The sequence below is a fragment of the Mustela nivalis genome, assembly GCF_964662115.1.
Source record: "Mustela nivalis genome assembly, chromosome: 15".
In the NCBI taxonomy this organism is placed as follows: domain Eukaryota; kingdom Metazoa; phylum Chordata; class Mammalia; order Carnivora; family Mustelidae; genus Mustela; species Mustela nivalis.
Genome location: NC_139034.1, coordinates 37,175,977 through 37,202,206, shown reverse-complemented (window position 1 = coordinate 37,202,206; position 26,230 = coordinate 37,175,977). Strand labels below are relative to the sequence as shown.

The following is a 26,230-nucleotide window of genomic DNA, read 5'->3' as shown; positions in this document are numbered from 1 at the left end:
AAGAAGAGGAGTTGAGAATAGCCTCTGACATGAAGATAAAATGCTTTTTTTTCTCAGTGGATGTCAGCAAATTTGAAGAAGACTCTTTTTTTTTTTTTAAGATTTGATTTAATTTATTTATTTGAGAGAGAGTGAGAGAGCAAGCGCGAGCAGAGGGGAGGAGCAGAGGGAGAAGCAGACTTCCCATTGATCAGAGAGCTCAATTCCGAGATGATGACCAGAGCTGAAGGCAGATACTAAACCTCCTGAGCCACCCAGGCTCCCCTGGAAAAGATTATTAACTACAGAAATATAGTAGCTGTCAGATATCAAGGCCTATAATGGTAGACAGCATTTATTGAGTGGTTGCTGTATGTTGTATACTCTGTTTACTGCTATATATTTACCTGGTTGGAGCCATCTGGGAGCACTCTTGAGCCTGCTGGCATTGTTGCCTTCACCTGCAGTGGGGAAAGTGAGGACTTCAGTGGACAGGTTATTTGCTCAAGGTCACACACAGAGGAGGTGGAAGAATGCACATTTCTCTAAGTACCTGCATCTTACTGTCCACCACAATATTGTTAACTTTTACCTTATATCAAAGAAAGTGCTGGAAAGACTTGATCTCCGAAACTACTTTTGAGTTTTAAAGAAGTAATGATGTGTCTTTAACCCAGAGTGAAATTTTGTGTTGTTTTGGTAATCTGATTTTCAAAACACTTATACTTTGTATATGATCTAATAAAAAAGATTAGAGATTATCTGAAAATGAAAACAGTCTGTATAGTGACTTGAGTTAACAAATGTCAAACATGTTTTTATATTTGATAAATGTTCCTTTTCCTCAATAAAATTTAAATATCTCTTTCAAATTTTTGTGACATAATTATATTGAGTATGCATATTTTGTTCATTATAGTCAGTCATAACAAATAAAAATAAACACTTTGGGTTGTTGATATTTTTTTTGTCAAGTGTTGATTCATAATGAAACCATAGAGGTAGTTTCAGTAGTTTTACTTAAGGTTAAGCCATTTATGACATGTATATCTTTTTTTTTTTTTTTTAAGTGAGTGAGCAAATCCATGTCCCTGTATATTAACCGTTCCAGTCAAAAAAGTTAAAGCTTTGGGCGCCTGGGTGGCTCCGTGGGTTAAGCGGCTGCCTTCGGCTCAGGTTATGATCTCGGGGTCCTGGGATCGAGTCCCGCATCGGGCTCTCTGCTCGGCAGAGGGCCTGCTTCCCTCTCTCTCTCTCTCTCTGCCTGCCTCTCTGTCTACTTGTGATCTCCCTCTGTCAAATAAATAAATAAAATCTTTAAAAAAAAAAAAAGTTAAAGCTTTAAGTGAGTTAAAGACTTTGTGTTGTATTTTTTTTTTTAAAGATTTTATTTATTTATTTGACAGAGAGAGATCACAAATAGGCAGAGAGGCAGGCAGAGAGAGAGGGGGAAGCAGGCTCCATGCTGAGCAGAGAGCCCAGTGTGGGGCTCAATCCCAGGACCATGAGATCTTGACCTGAGCTGAAGGCAGAGACTTAACCCATTGAGCCACCCAGGCACCCCTCGTGCTGTATTTAAAATGAAAATTTTTCTAATTTTTTCTGCTTCTAAAAAGTGATGATGAGTTTTTTTTTTTTTTTTTTTTTTTTTTTTTTTTAGGGTTTAACTATAATAGAATTATTTACTTGATGTTGCAAATAGGGTATTTAATTCTAATGATAAATGCTCTGGGGCTCAGTCTAATGTCTAACAAAAGTTTATTTTGCTTATTATCCATCTTGCCCACTTGAATGTTAAGTTCCATGAGAGCAGAATTTTTTTTTTTTTTTAAATTGTTTTAATCACAGCTATATCCCTAATACCTAGAATAGTGCCTGGCACATGGTGGGTCCTTGAAATACGATTGTGGAATGAATGTTGAAGTAAAGCACTTGTTCATTTGGAAAACATACTCAAATTCTGCTTTAGTGTTTAAAAAGATAGTTTGGCTGCTAATTGAATATGGCTGGTTACAGTAGGATCTTTTTATAGTCTGCAGAGTACTTTCTGAGATATCTGCAGATGAGGACCGAGTCTGCTGGTTAGTCAGATTAGGAAAGAGACTTGCTATAGGAACCGTATTCAGGATGGTTAGTAAGAAACTTTTTTCACTCTACTTAAAGCTGCATAATGATTTTCTTTACTTACCTTTTGAAGTGTTCTTTGAAGATATTTCAAACAGGATCTAGGGAAAAGTATAGTTGCCAACTAAGATAACTTAGTGTTATCCTTTTTTGGTGGTTAAGAGTCAAGCAACAATGCTGACAGACTTTTGGGTTTAAAAATAGAATGGGGGTCATTGTTTTTGAGGGAGCTATATTTTAATTTGTAAAATCATTTTGAGAACTGTTTGCGTCAATTGAAGTATAACAAAGTACACTTTTGTTTCTAGGTGAAAAATTTAGAGAACTAATGGATAAGTTCCTGAGGGTTAACTTCAGTAAAGGCTGTCCACCCTTGTTTACTACTTTGAAATCTTTATATTACAATACAGAAAAGGTAAAATTTGGTCTTTATTCAGTTTTGCTATAATCTTTTTACTAACTTATTATAGAAAGATTTCCATGTAAATAATATGCTATGATTTAATAATTTTCTTTATTCTAGTATTCACCTTAGTTTAATAACAGATGAACTGAAATTTTATGTATGTAGGATAGATACTATCAAAGGTATCGTCAGCCTGTGAAATTTACAGAATAAAGGCTTTATAAAAGCACTAAGATTATAAAGGTTGTTTTGAATGGGTATACTTTTCTCGTAGAATTTTAAATTTGATATTGACACCAGAAGTCTGTATATAAGTATTTCATGTTTATTATTTCATAGTTTATAGATTTTTTAAAAGTTTGTTATGCATTATGCATGCTTTTAACATTAGAGCATGAACAGTCAAGTTAGTGCAGCAGTAAAATCCCATTTGGTCTACAGAGTATTATTACTTTTAACTAGTAGGCAACATTTTAATAAGAATAGTTTTGGCTCTTTCTTGAAGTGAAAGAATAGTATTTGTCTACCTTTAAAATTAGAAAACAGGCACTTGGTCTTCAATTAGGTATTTGGAAAATTAAAAATGAATAGAAAACAAGTTATATTTCTGTTTCTGGACATTGCTTTTTCTTTCTTAAGGTGTAAAGTCTTGTGTTCTTTTCTGTAGTCAGAATTCCTGAAAGTTAATAGAGGATAAAGAAAAGATTTTATTAGACGTGGTAAAGTATTTATAGTGAAATCTATCACTTATGAGTTTAGTTTTGACCCATAATTTGTAAACTAGCACTAGTTGTGAATCTAATATATGGAAAACAAGGTCAATGATAGGGAGTATAACCGAAGATACTTTCTTTTCTGGGGAAGCAGTTTTCATAAATAAAATGGAACAACTGGTAATATCTAATGCCCCATAAGTAAAAGGTGTCATTTACATTTTTTAAAAAGTTAATGGTTCCTTAATGTCTGTAGTATCCTTTATTTGATTTTAGTGGTGCTGCTGTCACTTTTTGATAAATAGTGTTTGATTCATGGGAAAACATGGAACAGTGCCTACCAATAATTTCTGTAGGTTATTTAAAATAACGTTTGCCAAAATTCCTGCCTTACTCTTTTGGGCAGTGGTGAGAGAAAAAAGGTGAGACAAGACGTCAAAATAATAAAGAACTTACATGTGTGAGTTCAAATACAGGTTCCCGCAACCTGAAAGTAGAGCCTTCCTGTGAAATTTAAAGTGGTATAAAGTTTAAGAGCAGTTAGCATTAATTTATATGGAAAATCTCTTGAACACTAATTTATATTTGAAAATTTTTTGAAATCCCCAGGCCCCAAAATTACCTCTCTTGGCTTTTCTGATGCCTTAGGACACATCTTACTGACAGATACACAAACCAAATTGAGACAAAGCACAGAGTCTCACGGACAAAGTTCACATCTAGGGTGACTTGATGCTGAATGTCCTTCCTGGGGGACTGAGCTTGGTGGTGTCCCTCAATGCTCAGAGTGAGAGATGCCTCTGTAAGGGCTTACTGCAAAACAAATGCTGAGCACTGCTTTCACTTTCTGCCTTTTTCTGGGGAACTGAAGGTACCAGTGTTTGTCTTTGGTAAAAATGAAGTGGTGTCATGTGAGGAGCAAACTTTCGACAAGCCTGAGACACTGGTACTGCTTTTGTAATAATATCTTGTGGCAGCTGCTGAATACAGTGGTCTTTAAAGGATTTGCTCCTCATAAGCCAGTGAGCCTTCACGGGCTCTCTCAGTTTTCACAAGGGGCACAGGTTTTTCTTCTTCCTCTTCTTTTTTTTTTTTTTTGAAAGATTTTGTTTATCTGTTTGACAGAGAGCACAGAAACAGGGGGAGCGGGAGCGGGAGCGAGAGTGGGAGAGGGAGGAGCAAACTCCTCGCTGAGCAGGGAGCCAGATGTGGGGCTCAATCCCAGGACCCCAGGATCACGACCCCAAGGCAGATGCTTTAATGACTGAACCACCCAGGTGCCCCAGACTTTTCTTTTTTTTAAATAGCCCCCCAGCCACCGTATTGACCCCAATTGACCATCCTAAAGATGTAAAACATTTGTTGGTATTTTATACAGCATGCAAATTACATTTTTAAAGAAGGAACTAAGAATATATTAATTTATATAGGAACCTTTGACATCTCTTTAGTGTTATCTCTAAGCATGGAATAGGAATGTTTATCAAGTGCTTTTGAGAACTGAATTAAACCACAGAAAATTGAGTTCAGGTTATCAGAACTTAGTATTGTAAGAAAAAAACGTACAGGCATGGGGAGTACTTTTCAAATAATTATGGCCACATATATTTGTGACTTCTTCTAATAAGGGTGTTTTAAAATTGATTTCTAACCAGTAATAAGTCTTGTAGCTAAACACTGCATTTTTTTTTTAAGATTTTATTTATTTATTTGACAGACAGAGATCACAAGTAGTCAGAGAGGCAGGCAGAGAGAGAGAGAGGGAGAAGCAGGCTCCCCACTGAGCAGAGAGCCCGATGCAGGGCTCAATCCCAGGACTCTGGGATCATGACCTGAGCCGAAGGCAGAGGCTTTAACCCACTGAGCCACCCAGGCGCCCCTAAACACTGCATTTTAACTCTGGAGGAAGTATTTAGAAGAGGTTAAGGCTGATGAACAGTTATAGTTTAATAAACTTCTGAGTCTTAAAGAATGATTCATATTAGGGAGCATGAAAATAAAATAATATTTTGAAGTTAGACCAGGATATAGTACAACTGTAAAAAAGTATTTTAAAAATGTCTGCAGCATTTTAAATTGTGAATATGCAATTTAGAAGCATGGAGAGCATTTTTTGGACAATTCCTGTCAAGGTTTTTTTCCCCTATGAATTTATTTATGGTGTCTGTATGTAACTGTAATAATTTTGGCCATAAAGTTTTGTTTTTCCCTTTCTTCCCTTGCATGTTCTTAAGTATTTTATGTGTTATTTTATAGTCTTCCTTACCTTCCTTTTTGATGACTGCCTGCTCTTTTATCGGTCATACCTCCATTGTTGAACTTTGGTTTTCCAAACTGTCACTGTTTAAAAAAACATTATAAATATCTTTGATCACATACCTTTACTCGGGATTATTCACGTCTTACAAATTCTTAGGATAAATTAATGGGTAAAAGGTATGTACATTTTGTGATTCTCAGTAATCACAGGTACTTTGGTTTCTATGAGGTTGTACACACCAGTTTGTATCAATACTAGCAGTGTATATATGTGAAAGGTTCACTGTTCCCTCACCAGCATTAGATACTCCTGAATGTATTCCCTTGTGTTTGCTTTTCCATGAATATAGTTTGTTTGTTTTTTAACATAAAATGGTTAAAAATGTAATATATCTAGGTTTGTTGATCTTTGTATTATGGAAGTTCATCTGTTGTTTGAGAAACAGTTTGGAAGGTCCTCTTCCTCTAGGACACTATTTCTCAAGTTGCAGCAAGGGAGGGGATTTTGATATTTTGCAACATCTTGAGACATTTTTGATTATCACCACTGTGGGAGCATGCTACTGATACCAAACGGTAGAGGCCAGGGATGCTGCTAAACATTCTACATACTCAGGACAGCTCCCCACAGCAAAGAATTCCATATTGACCTGTTGGGTTAGATAATTTGTTGTAGGGACTGTCCCTAGCATTATAGGACAATAGACAGTGTCCTTGGCCTCTACCGAATAGATACCAGTAGTTCCCCCTCCCCAATATTTTTGTTGTAATGATATAATAAAATATGTGACATTTCATTCTCTAGTTTTTTTTTACTTAGCATGATATTTTCATCCATGTGGTAGTGTGAATGATTACTTCATTCTCTTTTGTCACCAAGCACTATCACATTGTATGGTTATACCACACTGTAGCAGTTGATGGGCACTTTGGTTGTTTCTCCCTTTTAGTTATTATGACTAATGCTGCTGTGCATATTTGTGTGCTAATTTTTATGTGTACTTTTTTTTTTTAAGATTTTATTTATTTGAGAGAGAGGGAGAGCACACCTGAGTAGGAGGGTGCAGCGGGCAGAGGGAGAGGGACAAGGAGATTCGCTGCTGAGCAGAGCCCAATACGGGACTCAATCCCAGAACCCTGAGATCATGATCTCAGCTGAAGTCAGGTGCTTAACTGACTGAGCCACCCAGGTGCCCCTATGTGTACATTTTCATTTTTCTCTTGGGTATATATACCCAGGAATGGAATTGCTAGTTCAAATGATAACTCTGTGTTTACACTTTAAAAAGACTGCCAGATTGTTTTCCAAAGTAACTGTACCATTTTACATTCCCACAATCAGAATATTATAAGGATTCTGATTTCCACATATCCTCACCAATAATCCTCTTGTTATTACTTGGCATTTGATTATAGCCATCCTAGTGAGTGTAAAGTTGCTCTCGTGGTTTGGTTAGCATTTCCCTGATGACCAATAATGTTGAATAGCTTTTTGTGCGCTTGTGGGCCATTGGTAAATCATCTTTGGAGACATGTCCATTCAGACCCTTTGGGTTAGGTGTCTTTTTATTAAGTTGTCCCTTATCAGATAAATGATTTGGAAATATCTTCTATCATTCTGTGGGTTGTCTTTTCACTTTCTTGAAAATATCCTTTGATGATAAAACTTTTAATTTTTATGAAGTCCAGTTTATCTTTTTTCCCTTTTGTTGCTTGTGCTTTTGTGTCATAACTAAGAAAGCATTTCAAATCTAGGGTCATGAAGATTTATACATATTTACTGGGAGTTTTACATTTTTAGTTCATTCATTGAGATCTTTGGTCCATTGAGTTCATTTTTATTTATGGTGTGAGGCAGTCCTACTTTTGCAGATTACTATTCAGTTTCCCAGCACCATTTGTTGCAAAGATTCTTCTTTCTCCATTGAAAGGTCTTGGTGGTTTTGTTGAAAATAAAAGGATTATAATGAGTGTTCATCCCTGGACTCTCCATTTTATTCCACTAATCTATTTGTGTGTCCTTGTGTTAGTACCACACTATCTTGATTGCAATAGCTTTGGGATAAGTTGAAATTAAGAACTGAAGTATGAACCTTTCTAGTTTGCTCTTTTTCAAGATTCTTTTGATGCTTCTGGATTCCTTTTAATTTGAATTTTAGAATCAGGTTTTCAGTTTCTATAAGGAAACTGGCTGGAATTTTATAGGAATTGCTTTGAATCTGTAGATCACTTTAACAATATTAAGTTCTTCAGTCTATTAACTTTGGATGTCTTTTCATTTATTCATTATCTTCTTTAATTCTTTCAACAATATTTTATAGATTTCAATATACAAGTCTTGTACATCTTTTGTAAAATTTACTTCTAAGTACTTTATTCTTTTTAATGCTATTCTAGTGGAATTATTTTCTTCATTTTATTTTCAGACTGTAATTGCTAGTATATAAAATACAGCTGATTTTTATATATTGATCTAGTATTCTGCAGCCGTGCTGAACTTGCTTATTTATTGCTTATAGTTGGTGTAATGGATTTTTTTTAAGATTTATATATTTATTTTAGAGAGAGAGAGTGAATGCACGCAAATGGGGAAGGGAGAGAGGGACAGAGTCTTCACGCAGATTCCATGCTGAGCATGGAGCACGATCCCACAACGCATGAGATCTGAGCCGAAACCAAGAGTTAGATGCTCAGCTGACTGAGCCACCCCGGCACCTCTGCCCTTACTTTTCCTTAGGATTTTATGTGTAAGATCGTGTCGTCTACAGATAGGAAGTTGTATTCTTCCTTTCCATTTTGTATTCTTTTAGTTTCATTTTCTTGACTAATTGCCCTGACTGGAGCCTCCAGTACACCATTGAATAGAAGTGATTAGAGTGGAATCTATGTCTTGTCCCTGATCTTAGGAGAAAAAATGTAGTCTTTTGCCATAAAATATTATGTTAACCATGGGTTTTTTTTTTTTATTTTAATTTTTTTTTTTTTATTTGACAGAGATCAAAGCAGGCAGAGAGGCAGGCAAAGAGAGAGGAAGAAGCAGGTTCCCCGCTGAGCAGAGAGCCCAATGGGGGCTCGATCTCAGGACCCTGGGATCATGACCTGAGCCGAAGGCAGAGGCTTTAACCCACTGAGCCACCCAGGTGCCCCAACCATAGATTTTTTACAGATGCCCTTTATAATGTTGAAGAAATTCCCTTCTCTTCCTAGTTCACGAAGCATTTTTATCAGGAAAGGGTGTTGGATTTTGTCAAATGTTTTTTCTTTGTCTGTTGAGGTGATTTTGTGTTATTCTCTTGCTATGATGTATTACATGAATTGATTTTCAGATGTTAAAGCAATCTTGCATTGCTGGGATAAAACCCACTTGCTCTTGGTCTGTAATTCTTTTTATATATATTGCTGGGTTCAATTGGCTAGTATTTTGTTGAGGATTTTTTTTTTTTTAACCTATTCCATAGAGGTGCTGATCTGTAGTTTTCTTGTGAGGTTTTTGTCTATTTTTGATATCAGGGAAATAAAGGCCTTATAATGAGTTGGGAAGTGTTCTCTTTTCTTCTTCTTTTTGAAAAGTTTGTGAAAAATTGGTGGTATTATTAAATATTTGGCAGAATTTACCAGTGAAGTCATCTGGGCCTGGACTCTCCTTTTTGGGTAGTTTTTGATTACTTCTTAGAATTCTTTACTTGTTATTGGTTTAGTCATATTTTCTACTTCTTCCTGACTTGGTTTCTGAAATTTGTGTTTCTAGAAATTTGTCATTTTCCTCTCAGTTATCCAGTATTGGCATACAGTTAGTTGTTCCTCCTATTCTTTTATCATTATTTTATTTCTATTAGGTTGGTAGTAATGTCCCCTCTTTTGTTTTCAGTTTTAATAACTTGAGTCTCTCTCTTTTTTTTTTTTGGTCAGTCTGCTAAAGATTTGCCAATTTTGTTGATCTTTTCAGAGGGCCAAGTTGGGTTTGTTGACCCTTTTCTACTTTGTTAATTTTCACTCTCATCTTTTTTATGTCCTTACTTCTGCTTGTTTTAAGTTTATTTTGCTTGCCTTTTTCCATTGTCTTTTTCCTAATATGTCTTAGTGTTCTATACGTTTGTCTTTTACCTAGCTGATTTAATGACTGAAAAAAAAAATGGATTTTCTCTAACAGTAAAAATCTTTATTTTTAGAAAAAAGTTAATTAATGTAATCAGTTATTATTTAATTTTAGTTCAACTGTCAAGGCTAAATAGTCTGGCTAATTCTGTGTATTTTTAGAGTCCTAAAGGAACCAAAATAACGACGAGGAAGTTCAAATTAATTTTGGACCTCCTTTTTACCTATAATGGAAGGTTTTTTCTCATTTTCTTATCTAGCCATTCACTATGTCAGACTCTTGAGAGAAGATAGTGAACCATCATTAAGGTTTGTATAGGTTATGATAAGTCTGTTTGAGTCCACTGAAGCTGGACATCAGTGCCTAGAAGCGCTGAATCTGAGTCACTTCAAACAGCTTGGAAAGTGAGGACTTGATGAGACTCTGCCGGGATGAGGCATCAGAGTTCTCAACCAAAGCTATAGGCATATCCATACACAGGAAGGGAAGGTAGGCTCTTTCCCAGAAGACCCGTCTTTCATCTTAAATCTGCCCATACTATGAAAATATCCCAAGATCCTTACTCATTTAGTAAGGAAACTGGAGACAGTGGGCACAAAGAGAAAACTGGGCCTCTTGTTCGGTGAAAAAGAGAATCCTCATGAACTTCACTGGAAGATTTTTATGAGAGGTAGTGAATTGGCTGGGAAATATCTGTAATTGGTTGGTATACTGGGTATACCAGTGGGTATACTGGATTTTAATCCTGGAATGCATTATCTGTAAGGTATCTGTGGTTCTTTATTCTTAAGTAACTCAGGCAGGTGTAAAATTGAGTTAACATCTATTGTCTATCTAACTTCAGCTGGGAAGAGAAATTAGAAAAAAATGAAGCTGGATAGCATTATAAAAATAATTGAATTCTGTCATCAGTATAATAATGGCTTTTACAGTTACGGTTCAGTAAAATTCTAAAATTCTAAATTAAAACACTTTATTTCATATTTACTTTTGGAAAAGTGGAAGATTTTTAGAAGATGATTTGGGGCATAATTACCAAGGAAAGCAAGTTTGATTTGTATCAGGGCAATATGAAGGAGTTTTTTCCTTAGATGCTCTAAGTATTGGAAGAGCTACATTGAGAATATATGTGTCTTTGTGAGAATGACAGATTTCTCTGTCAACAAACAAAAACTCATTCATGCACATAATTGTAATTACCATTAACTGCTGATCGGAATGTCTCAAAAATATTCGCTGGGGAGTTCTCGGATACTGTTACCACTTGCAAATAATGCCTTTTGGAATTTTTGAAGATAGGGATTGCTGGGATGCCTGGGGGCTCAGTCAGTTAAGGGTCTTCCTTCAACTCATGTCATTATCCTAGGGTCTTGGGACCAAGTCCTGCATCTGGCTCCCTGCTCAGCACGGAGCCTGTTTCTCCCTCTCTCTCTGCCCCTCCCCACTGCTTGTGCTCTCGCGCTCTCTCTCTCTCTGACAAATAAGTAAATAAAATCTTAAGTAAAAAAAAAAAAATAGATAGGGATTGTTGACTCCCTTTTTTTCCTTTTAGTGAGAAATCTGTCATTCTCACAAAGACACATATATTCTCAATGTAGCTCTTCCAATACTTAGAGCATCTAAGGAAACCGTAACTGTAAAAGCCATTATTATACTGCTGACATGCAATTAATGTCCCTCATGATTTTTGCCAAATCAAGGTAACACTGATAGTGTTACTTATTTACTTCATATTTTTCATTAAATTTGATTGCTTTTTTGTTTTTCATAAAACCATGGGTTTGTGCTAATATATTTTTATAACACACAGAAAGTAAAAATAAAACTTAAATTACAGTTGTTGAATTAATTGTAATCATCTTGTATTCTACCATGTGCACCACACTTTGGGAAATACTGGTTTAGGGAAGAGAGCATTGTTTTGGAATCAGGCCTGGTTTGGAATGCTCACTCCATCACTCTTGGCTCAAGCACTTATCTGAATCTGTTTCTGGATCTTAAAGTTGAGAAAAGACAATACTTGAAGGTTGATATGCATTTTAATTAAATGATAAAATTTGTAAAGTGCTTATTGATGAGCTGGACTTTCTTTTACCACCCCATCCTCACACCTCATCTCTGTAGGAAATTACTTAATTTTAACGTTGTGGTTCTTGGACAACTTCTCTCTGGGGCTAGAGAAACCAAAATTGTTACTACCAATCACACATTTATTGGAAATTAATCTAGCAGTTTTGGTCCTGCTTAGTTTTTTAATTTGGGTAAAATCCAAAAAACTTCTCTAGCTTTTGTGTTGCAGTAACTATTTTAGAGACATGATTTGTATGTGTATATAAAAAAAATCTGTATTGTGCAAAACTGTGTATTGGTTATGGCATTATAGAACTTTGTCTTTAAGGTTAGTAAGTCTTTTTTATATATTTATTTTTTTAAGGGTTAATAATTCTTTTAACACACACATAAAAAAGGCAGGTCATGGGCCATATTTTAGGAAATTATAGTAGTCACAGTATTTGCTAGCAAAAATAAAGCTGCTTCAATCCTGATCAGATATTTAAATCAAGAGAAGGTGATTGAACTTTGAAATTTTTCCACTCATAAAAAATTTTGGCCTTGTAATTTAAGATGTCTGTTTTTTTTTTTTTTTTTTTTTTTTTTTTTTTTTTGAGGCTTTAAGGTTTAATTGTGATCTTAGATAACAAACTCAAGTGGATTGGATTTCTTGATTTTAAATGGCAGTGACAAAACATTTTCAAGAAAAATATCTGTTACATATTAAGTTTTATAGAAAAGGAGTTCAGTTTACTTTATCATTGAGATATAAAGGATAAGTAAACTTGAAATGAAATGCATCCTTATATCTGGATAAAATTCTTAGTCTAAAGATAAATTTGTAAAAATAATTGTCTACTTAATTACTAAGTTAGTGATTAAAATACAAATTTTTTAGATTAAACAAGTATGCCTAATGAAGTAGGATTGCTGGTGTTTTTCATACTTTTTACTTAGATTTCATGTGGACTTTCCATTATCTTGATTCTTTTTCTTTTCTCAGATTTTACTGTGAGTCCTGAAGCTGGAGATCTGTTTTATTCGGCAGTTTTTAGATTCCTTTATGAAGAATTATGTGTAGCATCAGTATATATTTTATTGTATATTTTAAATTATTGAAACAAGTAATTTTTACCCTAGAAATTCAGATACACCTTTACATAAACTCTGCTCTAGCTGCAGTTTTTGTGACTACCAGTAGATGGCATTGTAAGTTCATGAAAAGAAAAAAAAGAAAATTTGCCTCCGTAAATTAAACAACTTGAATACTGAATTCTCAGCCTGGAAACTTTGAAAAGTTAGAGATATTCTAAGTGACATTGATGGGGTGGGATTCGTCATGGTGGGTTAAAAATGTCTGTTACTTTTAATTTTGTCTTAGAACAATAGTTGGTAGAGATTTGGGGGTAACATTTATATCAGTTTTCAATCTTTAGTGTGTATCAGAATTAACAGGACGCCTTGCTAAAAAGAGATTGCTGGGCTCGGAATGTGGTTCTGTAAATCTGGGGTCTGATGCCAAAATTTGTATCTCTAACAAATTACCAGGTAATGCTAATGCTCACATGAATGATGCTGATAGTCTGCGGAGCACACTCTAAGAACCACAGGTTTGGTTTTTTTTTTTTTTATTATGGTAAAATACAGGTACCATAAAGCTAACTACCTTATTATTTCAAGTGCACAGTTCATTGATATTGAATACATTCACATTATTATGCAGCCATCCCCAACATCCATCCCCAGAACTCTCTTCATCTTCTACAACTAAAACTGTATACTCACTAAACAGTAACTTTCCATTTTCCCCTTCTCTCAGCCCCTGGAAGCCATCATTATACTTCTGTTGCTATGATTTTGAGTATCCTGAATACCTCATACAGGTGGAATCCTGGCATTTGTCTTTTTGTCACTGGCTTATTTCATGTGGCACAATGTGCTCCAGGTTCGTCTGTGTTGCGGCATATTACAGTATTGCCTTCCCTCTTAAGGCTGAATAATACTGCATTGTGTGTATAGACCACGTACTGTTGATTCCTTCATCCATCGGCAGACATTTAAGTTGCTTTCACATTCTGGCTGCTGTGACTGGTGTTGCTGTGAATGCAAGTGTACAAATATCTCTTCAAGACCCTGCTTTCACTTCTTTTGGGTATACACCCAGAAGTGGAATTGCTGGATCATTTGGTGATTCTGTTTATAGTTTTTTGAGGAACTAACCATACTGTTTTTCAGAGAGGCTGTACCATTTTGTGTTCCCATCAAAATTGTTTTCTGATTTTTGATAGTAGCCATTTTCCTTCGTGTGAAGTGGTATCTCCTTTTAGTTTTGGTTTGCATTTTCATGATGATTAGTGGTGGGGGGTATCTTTTCACATGCTGATTGGCCATTCTTACCCATTCTTTTGAGAAATTCTATTCAAGTACAGTTGCTCATTTTTGAAGTCTGCTGTGTCTTTCTTCGTTCCTGGGTTTTAGGAGTTCTCTGTATATTCTGGATATTAGTCCCTTATCTAATTTGCACAGATTTTCTCCCATTCTGTGGGTTTCTTTTCTTTTTTACTCTGTATAATGCCTTTTGATGCACAGAATTTTAAATTTTCATTAAGTCCAATTTGTCTTTTATTTCTTTTGTAACATGCCTTTGGTATTGTCTCTTAAGAAACCATTGTATCCAATGTCATCAAGCTTCTGTCCTGTGTTCTCTCTAAGAGTGTTATTGTTTTAGGTCCTTCCTTTAGGTTCTTGATCCATTTTGAGTTAATTTTTATATGTGGTATTATGTGAGAGTCCAGCTTCCTTCTGTTGCATATGGTTATCCAGTTTTTCCAGCACCATCTGGGAAAAAACTGTCCATTCCCCATTGAGTGGCACCTATGTCAAAAATCATCTGACCATATATGTGAGGGTTTATTTCTGGGCTCTTTGTTATACCCCAGTAATCTCTATGTCAGTCTTTATGCCATTATCACACTGTTTTGATTACTGTATTGTAACTTACTGTAGTAGATTTTGAGATCTGGGGTGTGAGTCCTTTAGTTTTGTTCTTTTACAAATTATTCTCGCTGTTTTGGACCCTTGAGGGTTCATGTGAATTTAAGGATGTGCTTTTCTGTTTCTGAAAAAAACAAAACAAAACACATACACACAAGAAGCCTTATTGGAATTTTGATAGTGATCACATTGAATCTTTACATCTCTTTGAGTAGTATTAACATTAGGAAAAAAATTTTTTTTAAAGATTTTATTCATTTAACAGAAAGAGATCACGAGTAGAAAGAGAGAGGAAGAAGCAGGCTCCCCGCCTAGCAGAGAGCCCGATGCGGGACTCAATCCCAGGACCCTGAGATCATGACCTGAGCTGAAGGCAGAGGCTTCACCCACTGAGCCACTCAGGCAGCCCCAACATTAGAAAATGTTTTTACTGAAGTATAGTTGAGAAGAATTGACATTTTAATAATAGTAAATGTTCCAGTCCATGAACATGTGATGCATTTCCACTTATTTGTGACTTCTTTCAGTCAGTTTGTAGTTTTCATTATACAAGTCTTTCACTTCCTTGGTTGAATTCTTAAGTATTTTATTCTTTTTGATGCTATTGTGAATTGAATCATTTTTGTAGGGTTTTTTTTTTTTTTAGGTTGTTCATTGTTCCATATAGAAATACAACTAGTTTTTGTGTGTTGACTTTGTATCCTTTTACTTTGCTGAATTCATTTTTTTGGTTTTAATAGTTTTGTTGTTTTTGGAATTCTTAGGGTCTTTTTGTTTGGTTGGGTTTTTTTGAGGTAGGGGAGGGGCAGAGAGAGAGAGAGACTCTTAAGCAGGTTCCACACTCAGGACTCTGTGCCTTGATCCCAGGACCCTGAGGTTTTGACCTGAGCAGAGACCAAAAGTTGGACACTTAACTGACTGAGCCACCCAGGTACTCCAGAGATTATTAGGGGTTTTATAAGTAAGGTCATATTATTTGCAGAACAGAGATCATTTTCCATTTTCCATGCTCTGGCTGTTTTAATGGGGACCATTTGGTGTTTTGTGCACTAAGCCTGATCAGGGAAAGTTTCCTATCCTGCTCTTAGTCTCTAGTCTTAATGTATCCCTGTGAATCCAGGAGAATTGTCCATTAGTACTAAATGTGCCGTGTCTCATCCACTCATTGATACACCAAGTAGTTAGAAAATACTTTCTGAAGCCTTGTTGCTTGGGTTAAACAACTCCATGCTTCACCATGGTACACTTTCAGCTTATTTTTATTTTCCTTTTACCTGTAAGATCAAGTTAGTAATAGTGCACACCTCATAGGGTTCTTTTGAGGATAAGTGAGTTAATACAAGTAAAGTACCTAAAACAGTGCCATGTAGGGGTTGACTATCAGTATAATTATTATTTTAATACATGTAAAGCACTTGTAACGGTTACTGGCTTCTTATTGTTTTTCCTGTCTGCTATGTTCTTTCTGTCTGGTAGTATTAGTGGCATCCCATGTTTTAAAACTAGAAAACTTTAAAAATTATCACTATTAAAATAATACCATGTTGGTCAGATACTGTTAAGTTTTAATGGATTTCCTTCACTTTTAAATCTTTACCCTTTTTTTTTTTAAGATTTTTATTTATTTGACAGAAAAGAGAGAGAGGGAATACAAGCAGGGGGAGTGGGAAAGGGAGAAGCAGACTTCCCACTGAGCAGGGAGCCTAATGTGGGGCTTGATTCCAGGACCCTGAGCAAAAGGCAGACGTTTAACGACGGAGCCACCCAGGCACCCCTACTCTTTATTTTTTAATTTTTTAAATGTTTATTCTTTTAAAAGATTTTATTTATTTTTTGACACAGAGCAAGCAAGAGAGCGAGGGAGAGAGCAAACACAAGCAGAGGAAGCAACAGGCAGGGGAGAAGCAGGGTCTCCGCTGAAGAAGGAGCCCAACATGGGGCTTGATCCCAGGATCCTGGGACCATGATCCACCCAGGCGCCTGTCTTTGTTTGTTTTAACAAAAAAAGATTTTATTTATTTGAGAGAGAAAGAGTGAATGAGACAGAGCTCAAGAGGGCAGAGGGTCAGAGGGAGAAGCAGACTTGTGCTCAGTGCGGGAGCTGGACACGGGACTTAATCCAGAGACTCTGATATCAGGACCCAAGACAGCCACTTAACCAGGATTCCTAAACCTTTACCCTTTTGAATATCACAAATAAGGTAGTTATTTTTTCCAACTCATTCTGAACAGTTAACATCAATAGGCATTTAAAACCAATTATATATATGAGCTGTTTTTTCCTCTTGGGCTTCTAACTCATGTCATATTTTGTTTGCTACTTTCAGGGCAGAGCACTCCAGTGAGGCTTATAGGTATTTCAGTCCTACTTGAGGGGGACATTGAGATGCAAATCTGTTTATCAGAATGATCACTGAAAGTAAAGGGAGTGTAAATATCTAGTTTGGAGTTTACTTAACCTATTCCATTGAATCACTGTGTCATTTGGATCATTTCATTTGTCTTTTTTGTTATGAGTAGCTTTAGAAAATCCAAATATATAATTGTTTACAACTACCCACTCTAACAGTGAGAAGCAAAAGGTAAATAAACTATTAGCCAAAAAAAAGGTTTTGTAGTAATTATTGATAATTTGTCCTTTAAAAACTCAAACCAACTTATTGAGATGACAAATTAATGAGATTCTGTTTTACTATTAATAAAGAGAACAGTATATTTTTTGTGTTTTTCTTGCTTTCCCCTCACACAGTGAGGAAGCAGGGGGAACAGACATCCTAGTAGTTTAGTTTATATGTAGTCCTGAAATAACCCCTACGTTGTTTCCAAATCTAATGTACTCCACAGTAAATATGAATACCATTAATAAAATATTTTTAAATTTTAAAACTATGTTTCTTTAACAGATTTCTATAATCCAGGAGCTTGTTACGAATTATGAAACCTCTCTTAAAACGTGTGACTTTTTTAGCCCTTATGGTAAGTTTAAATTAGATTGAATTGGAATTTGATTACTCATTTCAATCCATTTTTAATAACTTAGAGTAAAACTAGCCTGTATTTTATGTATGTGCTACATGATACCTATTTACTAAATAGTTTTTGAATTTGTGAAGGAAATTAGAAGAGCACTTTCAGTCTTACTTAATTTAAATTTTCCATAATCTTGTGAGATGGGAGTTAACTGTGTTTTAACATGGGTAAACAGACTTAAGAGGTGAGTGGCTTGCTAAGATCGTACAGTTAGTTTATATTGAAACCTATTTTCCCCAAATTCCTGCTTCTCTGTTCTTTCTACTCTTTTTTTATTTTAAATTCTGTATGATTTAGTCTTTTGTTTCTCTCTTTATCAGGACATATGTAAATTAAGGCATCTTAGTTTCAAAAACATTCTAGAATGCTTTCACGTCATGCAGATGCTAACTTTAGTCTGAGTTCTTCCTGTGTCTTTTACATGTTATTGCCCTTTTGTTTTGTTAGATTAAAACAAACTTCATAATGAAATAACAGCACAGAAGTAGATGGGAGAATGAACCCTTGTGTCCCCATCACCCAGCCTCAGTGGCCAACATCTTGCCAGTCCTGTCTGAAGTTATCTTGTGTCACTTTTCTGGGGTATTTGAGATCACAAGCAGGCAGAGAGGCAGAGAGAGAGAGAGAGAGAGAGAGAAGCAGGCTCCCCGCTGAGCAGAGAGCCCTATGCGGGGCTCTGTCCCAGGACCCTGAGATCATGTCCTGAGCCGAAGGCAGAGGCTTTAACCCACTGAGCCATCCAGGCGCCCCTTCTGGAGTATTTTTAAAGCAGACATCCTGTTTACCTGTCAGTACCTTAGCACGCATCTCTAATGGTTTAGAACACTTACACAGAAGATGCAGCCAGGGTGCAAGCTCACACAAGTTAATGCTTGTATCGTAATATTGAACACCCAGTCCACGTAAAAGTTTCCCCAGTTACCTCAAATAATGTCTCTGTGTAATTGACTTATTTGGCTCTGAAAAAAGTCTACACTTTACATTTGGTTATGTCTCTGATAGTCTTTTAATCTTGAACAGTAACCTCCCCTCCCATTAAAAACAGAAAAACAAAAACAAAAAAATTCCCACCATTTGTTGAAAGGTCATTTGTCTTTTGGAATGTTCATGTTATGGGTTTGGCTGATTGCTTTCTCCTGGTATCATTTAATGTATTTTGCTCTTCATATTTTCTGCAAACCTGTAGTTAGATTTATAGGCTTGATTAAATCCAGGTTTTTTGTGAATACTTATGTGTTGCTTTGTCTCACATCTGGAGCCAGAAGACATTCTGCTTTTCTCTTTGTGATGTGATGATGGATCCGGGTTTAGACGTGGTCAGCCTGATCTGCTGGTTAAAAAGTTCCTCTTACCTGGTGATTTTGGCAGCCTCTGAGGACCATTGCCTCAGTCCCTTATTTCATTCGAATCATTTTTTCCCCTGCATTTAATAGCTAGAATTTTTCTTACAAAGAACTTGCCCTCGGGGCACCTGGGTGGCTCAGTGGGTTAAAACCTCTGCCTTTGGCTCAGGTCATGATCCCAGTCATGGGATGGAGCCCCGCATCTCAGCAGGGAGCCTGCTTCCTCTTTATCTCTGCCTATCTCTGCGCCTACTGTGATCTCTGTCTGTCAAATAAATAAATAAAATCTTAAAAAAAAAAAAAAACTTGCCCTCATCAAATATCTGGTTCCTCTGAAATGTTATATAAAAGGGACAAGATAAATGCTTGTCTCTTTCCCTTATTTATTATTTGTTTTAATTTATGCTAATTTTTGTGTTTACATTGTTCTTTCATTTGATTAGCTAGTCTAGGAAACCTTTTTTTTCCTGTGGTGTGGGTGAATTCTCCTCTCTCCTCTTTCTATCTAATTTCAGACCTGTATGACTTCCCTGCTGAAATCCATTTGGAGAGCCTGGTATTTCTTTATCTACTCTTCTGTAGCTCGAGGTTCAGAATGGGGAACAGGATAGAGCTCAGCTGACTGTCACTGCTTTTGTCACATTGTAGGGTTCATTCCACCTAGCCAGGAGGGCCTCTTATACCTTCAACTTTGGCTTCCCCTGATGTAGGGTTGAGACCTAGGAAATGCAAAGCCCTAGCAGGTCTTGTTTGTGTGGGGTAGTTAGGGACTTCTCTTAACCCAGCTGTTTCCCCTGACTTTTCCTGGTCTGCTGCCTTACATTCTCAGCCAGAAAATTCATAGAGTTAGACTGATTTACCTCTTTCCCCAGGATGGTTTCTTTGGCCTATGAAACCACCATCTTGTTTCTCTCCTGGCTGCTACTATTTGAACTTTATGGCATAAAGTCCTGCCTTTCTCTTTTGAAACTGGTAATTTTTCTGTGTTTTTACCCTTACTTTTGTAGTAATTATTAATTTCATCATGCATTAAGGGAAAAAGTATGTGATTTGCTTTACTTTGCCTTCTCTATAGTAATTTTATATTTGTTTGATTACAGAGAATGGAGAGAAGGAACCCCCAACAACACTGCTCTGGGTTCAGTATTTCCTGGCACAGCACTTTGATAAACTTGGGCAGTATTCTTTGGCTTTGGATTATATCAATGCTGCAATTGCTAGTACTCCCACTCTAATAGAATTATTCTATATGAAAGCAAAAATTTACAAGGTAAAATCTTAGTTGTGTTTTTTGATGAATTTGACACTTTAAGAACGCTTGGAGTTTTTCCTACATAAAATATAAAAATATCTAACACTCTAATAATCTTAGGGCATTTTATGTTACATAGTGGTATAAACAGTATATAATCCTTGGTAATTCCTTGATACATCTCTTAGTAAATGCGAATCATAATTTAACCAAAGAGTTCTAGATAAATTTGTTAGAAATGGTACCAGATTTCTAGTTTTTATTGACTATTTTATATTCACCCATAATTTTTTAATCATAAATACTGTGGTTTCTTTAATACTTTCGTTTCTTAAAGCACATGGGTAATCTCAAAGAAGCTGCAAAGTGGATGGCTGAAGCACAATCTTTGGACACAGCCGATAGATTCATCAACTCCAAATGTGCAAAGTACATGCTTCGAGCAAATATGATTAAAGAAGCAGAGGAAATGTGCTCCAAATTCACAAGGGTAGGAAATACCATACATGAGCATGTACTTTTCTGAATTAGTAAAATGAAACTCAAGTTCTATGATGATTTGTGAAGTTTGCCACTAAAGTTCAAAAGAATTCATTTTTTGTTACTATTTGTATGAGTCCCGTCTAACTCGTGTCCTAAGTACGGTTTCTTCTGTGGCGGAGTGTGTATACACATGTGCTTCTGGTGGCAGATGGTTGAAAGACAGTAATAGGAACACAGTACCTTTATACACAAATAAGCAATAGGCCAGACTTCAGTGCTTATGTGTAGTATTCAGTTTACAACTTTTTTGTCTCATTAGTAATTTGTGGCTCCTTTTTAATTTCTCTTTTACAGTTATTTTGGATCTGCTTATAGAGTTCTTTCTATGTAGAACTAATATTTATGGGGGTGCCCTGGGTGGCTCAGTCGGTTATGCATTTGACTCTTGGTTTTACCTCACATCATGATCTCCAGGTCATAAGATCAAGCCCCATGTCAGGCCCCACTCAGTGCAGAGTCTGCTTGAAATTCTCTCTCTGCCCCTACCCCCCATGGGGTGTGTGCTTGCACGTGTGCTCTCTGTCAAAGAAATAAATCTTTTAAAAAAAGAGAGAAAAAAGGACTAACAGAGACTATAGTCTCTGGCATTTTAGAATTTAAGTTCTCTGAAATTGTTGGGCTTAACATCTATTCCTTTCCTTTCCCTCTTTACATATATTTTACCATGTGGACTTTCAATCTTGTTATAAAAATAGTAAGTTTATGGTTAAAAATATATGTAGACTAATGGAACAGGTAAGGTAGAAACAGATGCACACGTATTTGGAAACTTGGCATATAGCCAAGGTGCTTTCAGAATCAGAGATGAAAAGACATTGCTGACACAATTAGTTATTTGTATAGACAGACATAAAATGACATTCTTCTGCTGTACAGAAATCAGTTGCAACTTGATTAAAGAAAATCTTGTAATCTAGCTTTAGACTTTGAGGTAGGAAGCATTTCTTAAGGCACTGAAGACCTTAAGTATAAGAGTAAAGTGAATATATTTGGGGCACCTGGGTGGGTCAGTGAGTTAAAGCCTCTGCCTTCGGCTCAGGTCATGATCCCAGGGTCCTGGGATCGAGTCCTGCATTGGGCTCTCTGCTCAGCAGGGAGCTTGCTTACCCCTCTCTCTCTGCCTGCCTCTCTGCCTACTTGTGATCTCTGTCTGTCAAATAAAAAAAAATTTTTTTTTAATCTTTAAAAAAAAAAAGTGAAGTGAATATATTTGACCATATTAAAATTAAGGTTTACCTATAACAAAAATAACCATAAGCAAAGTGAAAAGGTAGACCATAGAATTGGAGAAGGTATTTCCAATCCATATGATGGAATAAGAATTATAAAGAACTCCACAAAGAAATAGTTACTTAAACACATTGAATATGACTTTGAGGCATAATGTGCAGACCATGTTCCCAAGTTTAATTTCCAACTTTTGTGGAAAATACTTGGGAATAAAAAATTTTTATCTCTGAGTGCACATGGCATACACATTGGAGGGCTTTAGTGCTGGTGTTTGTGAGTAAGTGATTTTAGATGAAAGTAAGTTAGCGCTGTGCCCTGTGATACTAAGGTATTCCTACTGCAGCCCCAGCGTACCACCTTCCTTAAACGTTAACCAGATTTTGGTTGTGTCGGGGTGTTTATCATAACCTCCTGTAATTTAGAAGTCACAGAATAGCTTGAGCTTTTATTGTGAAACCTTAACTACTTAGAAGAATGTCATAGAAACAAAAATACACACACACACTAAACCTCGTAAGCAAAAGACAAGACAAGAGAAACATGGGCAAAGGATGCGAATAGTTAGTTCACAGAAGTGGAAAGTGGAATGGCCAGAAAAGAGGCTTTCATTAGTAATCAGGGAAGTAGTAAGATCTTGTTTTGTACTATCTAAGTAGCATAAATTTAAGTCTGGTGTTAGTAGGTATTGGTAAGTAATCTGTCATATATACAGATATATATATATACACAAATATATATCATATATATGAAATGTATGTTATATTAGTAAGAGATAAATGGTGTACAGGTAGTAGGCTTTCATGAAAATTTAAATGTGTGATATATGTGAGTGTGTATGTATGTATGTTTATCTCACACATTTAAATTTTCGTGAAAGGCTACCACCTAGAGACCATTTGTTATCTCTCACTCATCATAAAAATGGCATTTTCATCTGAATCTTCCTGAATTCTACTTTCTCATATTTAGAGTAATGCAAATAATTTGTGTACCATTTGTAAGGGGAAATAGAAAGTGCCTTTAACAATTATTAAGCCCTGAGCTAAGTACTTTATATACATAATCTCACTTAATCCTACCAGTCCTCTGTTAGCATTACTCCCGTGTTATAGTCAAGAAAATATTTAGAGTGATCAGGTACTGTGCCAGCTGGAGATCACCCAGCTAGTCATTCATTTTGGAGCCAGGATTCTAGCTTAGGGGGTCTCTGACACTAAAACCAAAACACATGTTTTAGAATTGTAATAGGAGCAGAAACTGCAGTGACTAATGTTTCCAAAATTCACACGCTGCAGGATCAACAGATGCAAAATGGTAGGTATATTGTTGGGGGCGGGGGGGAAGCATTAGCAAGAACGCTGGCTAACGGGTAAGGAGAAGGAAAAATAAAATAAGGAAAATCATGATAATGTTTATGTTCACGTAGCACTGAACCATGTGTCTGGCACTTGGCAACAGAGTCGTCGAGACTCTGAAGGGTCACGTAGTACATAGTGCTGGAGCTCAGACTCTTCCATGCCCTTTGCAGTGCAGCACAGTTCTGGAGATGGCAAGATGGTACAAGAATAGATGTAAAGGCAGCAGTGTTTGTACAGGAGACAACCCCTTGAAAGGCCAGAGCGGGAGTAAGAAGGAAAGTGCCAGTAAAATGAGTATACACAACCTTTTTTTTTTTTTTTTTTTTTTTTTAAGGAAGTTAGGTTTTATTTATTTATTAGACAGAGAGAGAGAGCACAAGCAGGCAGAGCAGCAGGCAGAGGAGCAGGCAGAGGGAGAAGCAGGCTTGATCCCAGGACTCCGGAATCATGATCCAGGCTGAGGCAGATGCTTAACGACTGAGCCACCCAAGCGCCCCTGTACAAAACTTCTTAAGTTGAGTAAGTCCAGTGATATTATTATTATTATTTTTTAAGATTTTACTTATTTATTTGAGAGAGAGAACTCGAGAAGAGGAAGGTCAGAGGGAGACCAGACTCCCTACTGAGCAGGGAGCCCAATGTGGGTCTTGATCCCAGGACTCCGGTCTCATGACCTGAGCCGAAGGCAGTCACTTAACCAACTGAGCCACCCAGGCGCCCCAAGTCCAGTGGTTTTAAAAACCAACATGCACATATGCATACCAAGCCACAGTCAGCCAAGATGTGTCTGAAAAGGCACCCCAGAACGTGGAAGAACAGGAAGGGCTGGCTGGTTGAGGAGAGGAGTCCCCGAAATCTGTGGTCCAGCTGGCTTGTCAGACCTGCATCTGGTCATCCACACTTGACAAGTTTTCCTGTCGGATGGAGAGCTGCTTCTGTTTGGCCACTCTTGTTCTTTGGCCAGCATGTCCATTATGGTGGTAGCCCACTGAACCAGGGGAGGAAGACTGCTAACCTTTGGAAGTCACTTTTTGTGTGATGATAAGTGATTCTAGCTGATGCTAATAAGTCAGTGAAGTGGCACATTTCCTTCTTGCAGAATTTTCACAGTTTTTTAGAGTTTTTGTATAGAGTTGTTGATACAAGCTGGACAGTTTTAGTTAGTAAAGATTTTCAAATGAAAAAGAATGTAGATTTCTTATAAAAATATGTAATTATCAAAAAATGGAAAATAAATACAACCATAAGGAAGAAATAGCATATACCTATAATTCCATTCACTGAGAAATAACCAGTTTTTTTTTTTTTAAAGATTTTATTTATTTGACAGACAGAGATCACAGATAGGCAGAGAGGCAGGCAGGGGTGAGGGGGACACATGCTCCCTGCTGAGCAGAGTTCCTGATGTGGGGCTCGATCCCAGGACCCTGAGATCATGACCTGAGGCTTAACCCACTGAGCCACCCAGGTGTCCCGAGATAATCAGTTTTTATACTTTTAATGAGAATGTTGAAAATTGAACTAGTCACCCAAAATGAGTGTGAAAAAGAACTGAAGGCTAAAGTTATTTATGTACGTATACCTTTACCATTTTCCCTGGTGGGTCATATATTTGAAATAACTCCTCTAAATTGTGACAAAGCTTCAGTGTCCCTCCATTGAAAGTCAGTGCTTTAAGTCTTAACACTCTGCTCAGAATTCTCATTGAACCCAAGATAACAACTGTTCTTTCCAAATACCATTATTTGGTTTTGTCAGCCCACTGCAAATGAGAGGAGTTGGCAAGGAACAGGAAACAGACACATGGACATGAAGAAAGTATCAACCAATGGCCAAAGATGAAGGGAGGAGACTGGGAACCTGGAAAACAGTCTTAGAACTATTCCTAACAGATTCAGCAATAATGGGTGTACATCAATCATAGTGACCCTGAGCCAACAGGGAGAGATTAAACAGTGTTTGCTTAAAAAGAAGAAAATAGGCAGTGCTTCATAGGATTACTGTCTTAAATGGTTCATTCATTCATTAAGGAGGCTTCCCGCTCCCAGCGTGGAGCCCAGCACAGGGCTTGAGCTCACAATCTTTCACTATCAAGGGTCAGACACCCTACCAACGGAGCCACCAGGCGGCCCTGTGGTGTTCAAAACTTAGCTTCACCAGTTTGGTGCCTTTCCCAGGTAGAGTGTTGAATACTCAGACAGAGCTGGGTAAATAAGACATGTGATTTTGAATCAACAGGAGAATTTGGAAGTATCGTGAGATAGTTGTTTATTGCTATTTATTGTCATAATAATACTTGTAGCCATCGTTGTAAAAGAGAAAATGAGATTTTTATAGGATCTCTTTTATTGTTTGCTTCCTATATTTGTGAATGCTTCCCTTGCAGGAAGGAACATCTGCCATGGAAAATCTAAATGAAATGCAGTGTATGTGGTTTCAGACCGAATGCATTTCAGCTTACCAGCGCTTGGGGAGGTACGGGGATGCCTTGAAAAAATGCCACGAAGTAGAAAGGGTAAGTTGTAGAATTTTGACTCTATTTTTCTCCTGTAAGGTGACGAAAAAAGCAGGTTGATTTCTACATGGGATCCTCTACCTGTTCTGACTACTTTGGAAACTTCATTGTGGAAAGAAATCTGGATGGTTAGCCTTTCAGACATTCAGAAGTTGTGAACAGATGTCTGCTTTTTTGATCCTCAATTGGTTATGATTGTGACGTGTCTGCATAATTTGGTCTGTGGGAAGAAGGAAACGATCTATCGAGCCATTATTGCTATTATTAACATACATTCAGAATTTCTATTTCGTAATCGGGCCATTGTTTGATTTCATCACTCGCCCAGCAGGACAC

The 26,230-nt window shown here is 36.7% G+C and overlaps 1 protein-coding gene across 10 annotated transcripts in view; it reads left to right on the top strand.

Annotated features, from left to right (window-relative positions):
• NAA16 (N-alpha-acetyltransferase 16, NatA auxiliary subunit) overlaps nt 1–26,230 on the top strand; it is a 66,103-nt gene that overhangs the window by 24,856 nt on the left and 15,017 nt on the right. For 8 of the 10 annotated variants that reach the window (XR_014303481.1, XM_082701361.1, XM_082701365.1 and 5 more), the window contains 5 exons: nt 2,412–2,518; nt 17,527–17,599; nt 20,097–20,266; nt 20,586–20,738; nt 25,766–25,894. Coding sequence is in view for 7 of the 10 variants with exons in the window: in XM_082701361.1 (XP_082557487.1) it covers nt 2,412–2,518; nt 17,527–17,599; nt 20,097–20,266; nt 20,586–20,738; nt 25,766–25,894 (632 nt within the window). In the remaining 3 variants the exon portion in view is untranslated. The remainder of the gene's footprint in view (nt 1–2,411; nt 2,519–17,526; nt 17,600–20,096; nt 20,267–20,585; nt 20,739–25,765; nt 25,895–26,230) is intronic. The other 2 variants (XR_014303479.1, XR_014303480.1) reach the window with 1 other exon arrangement.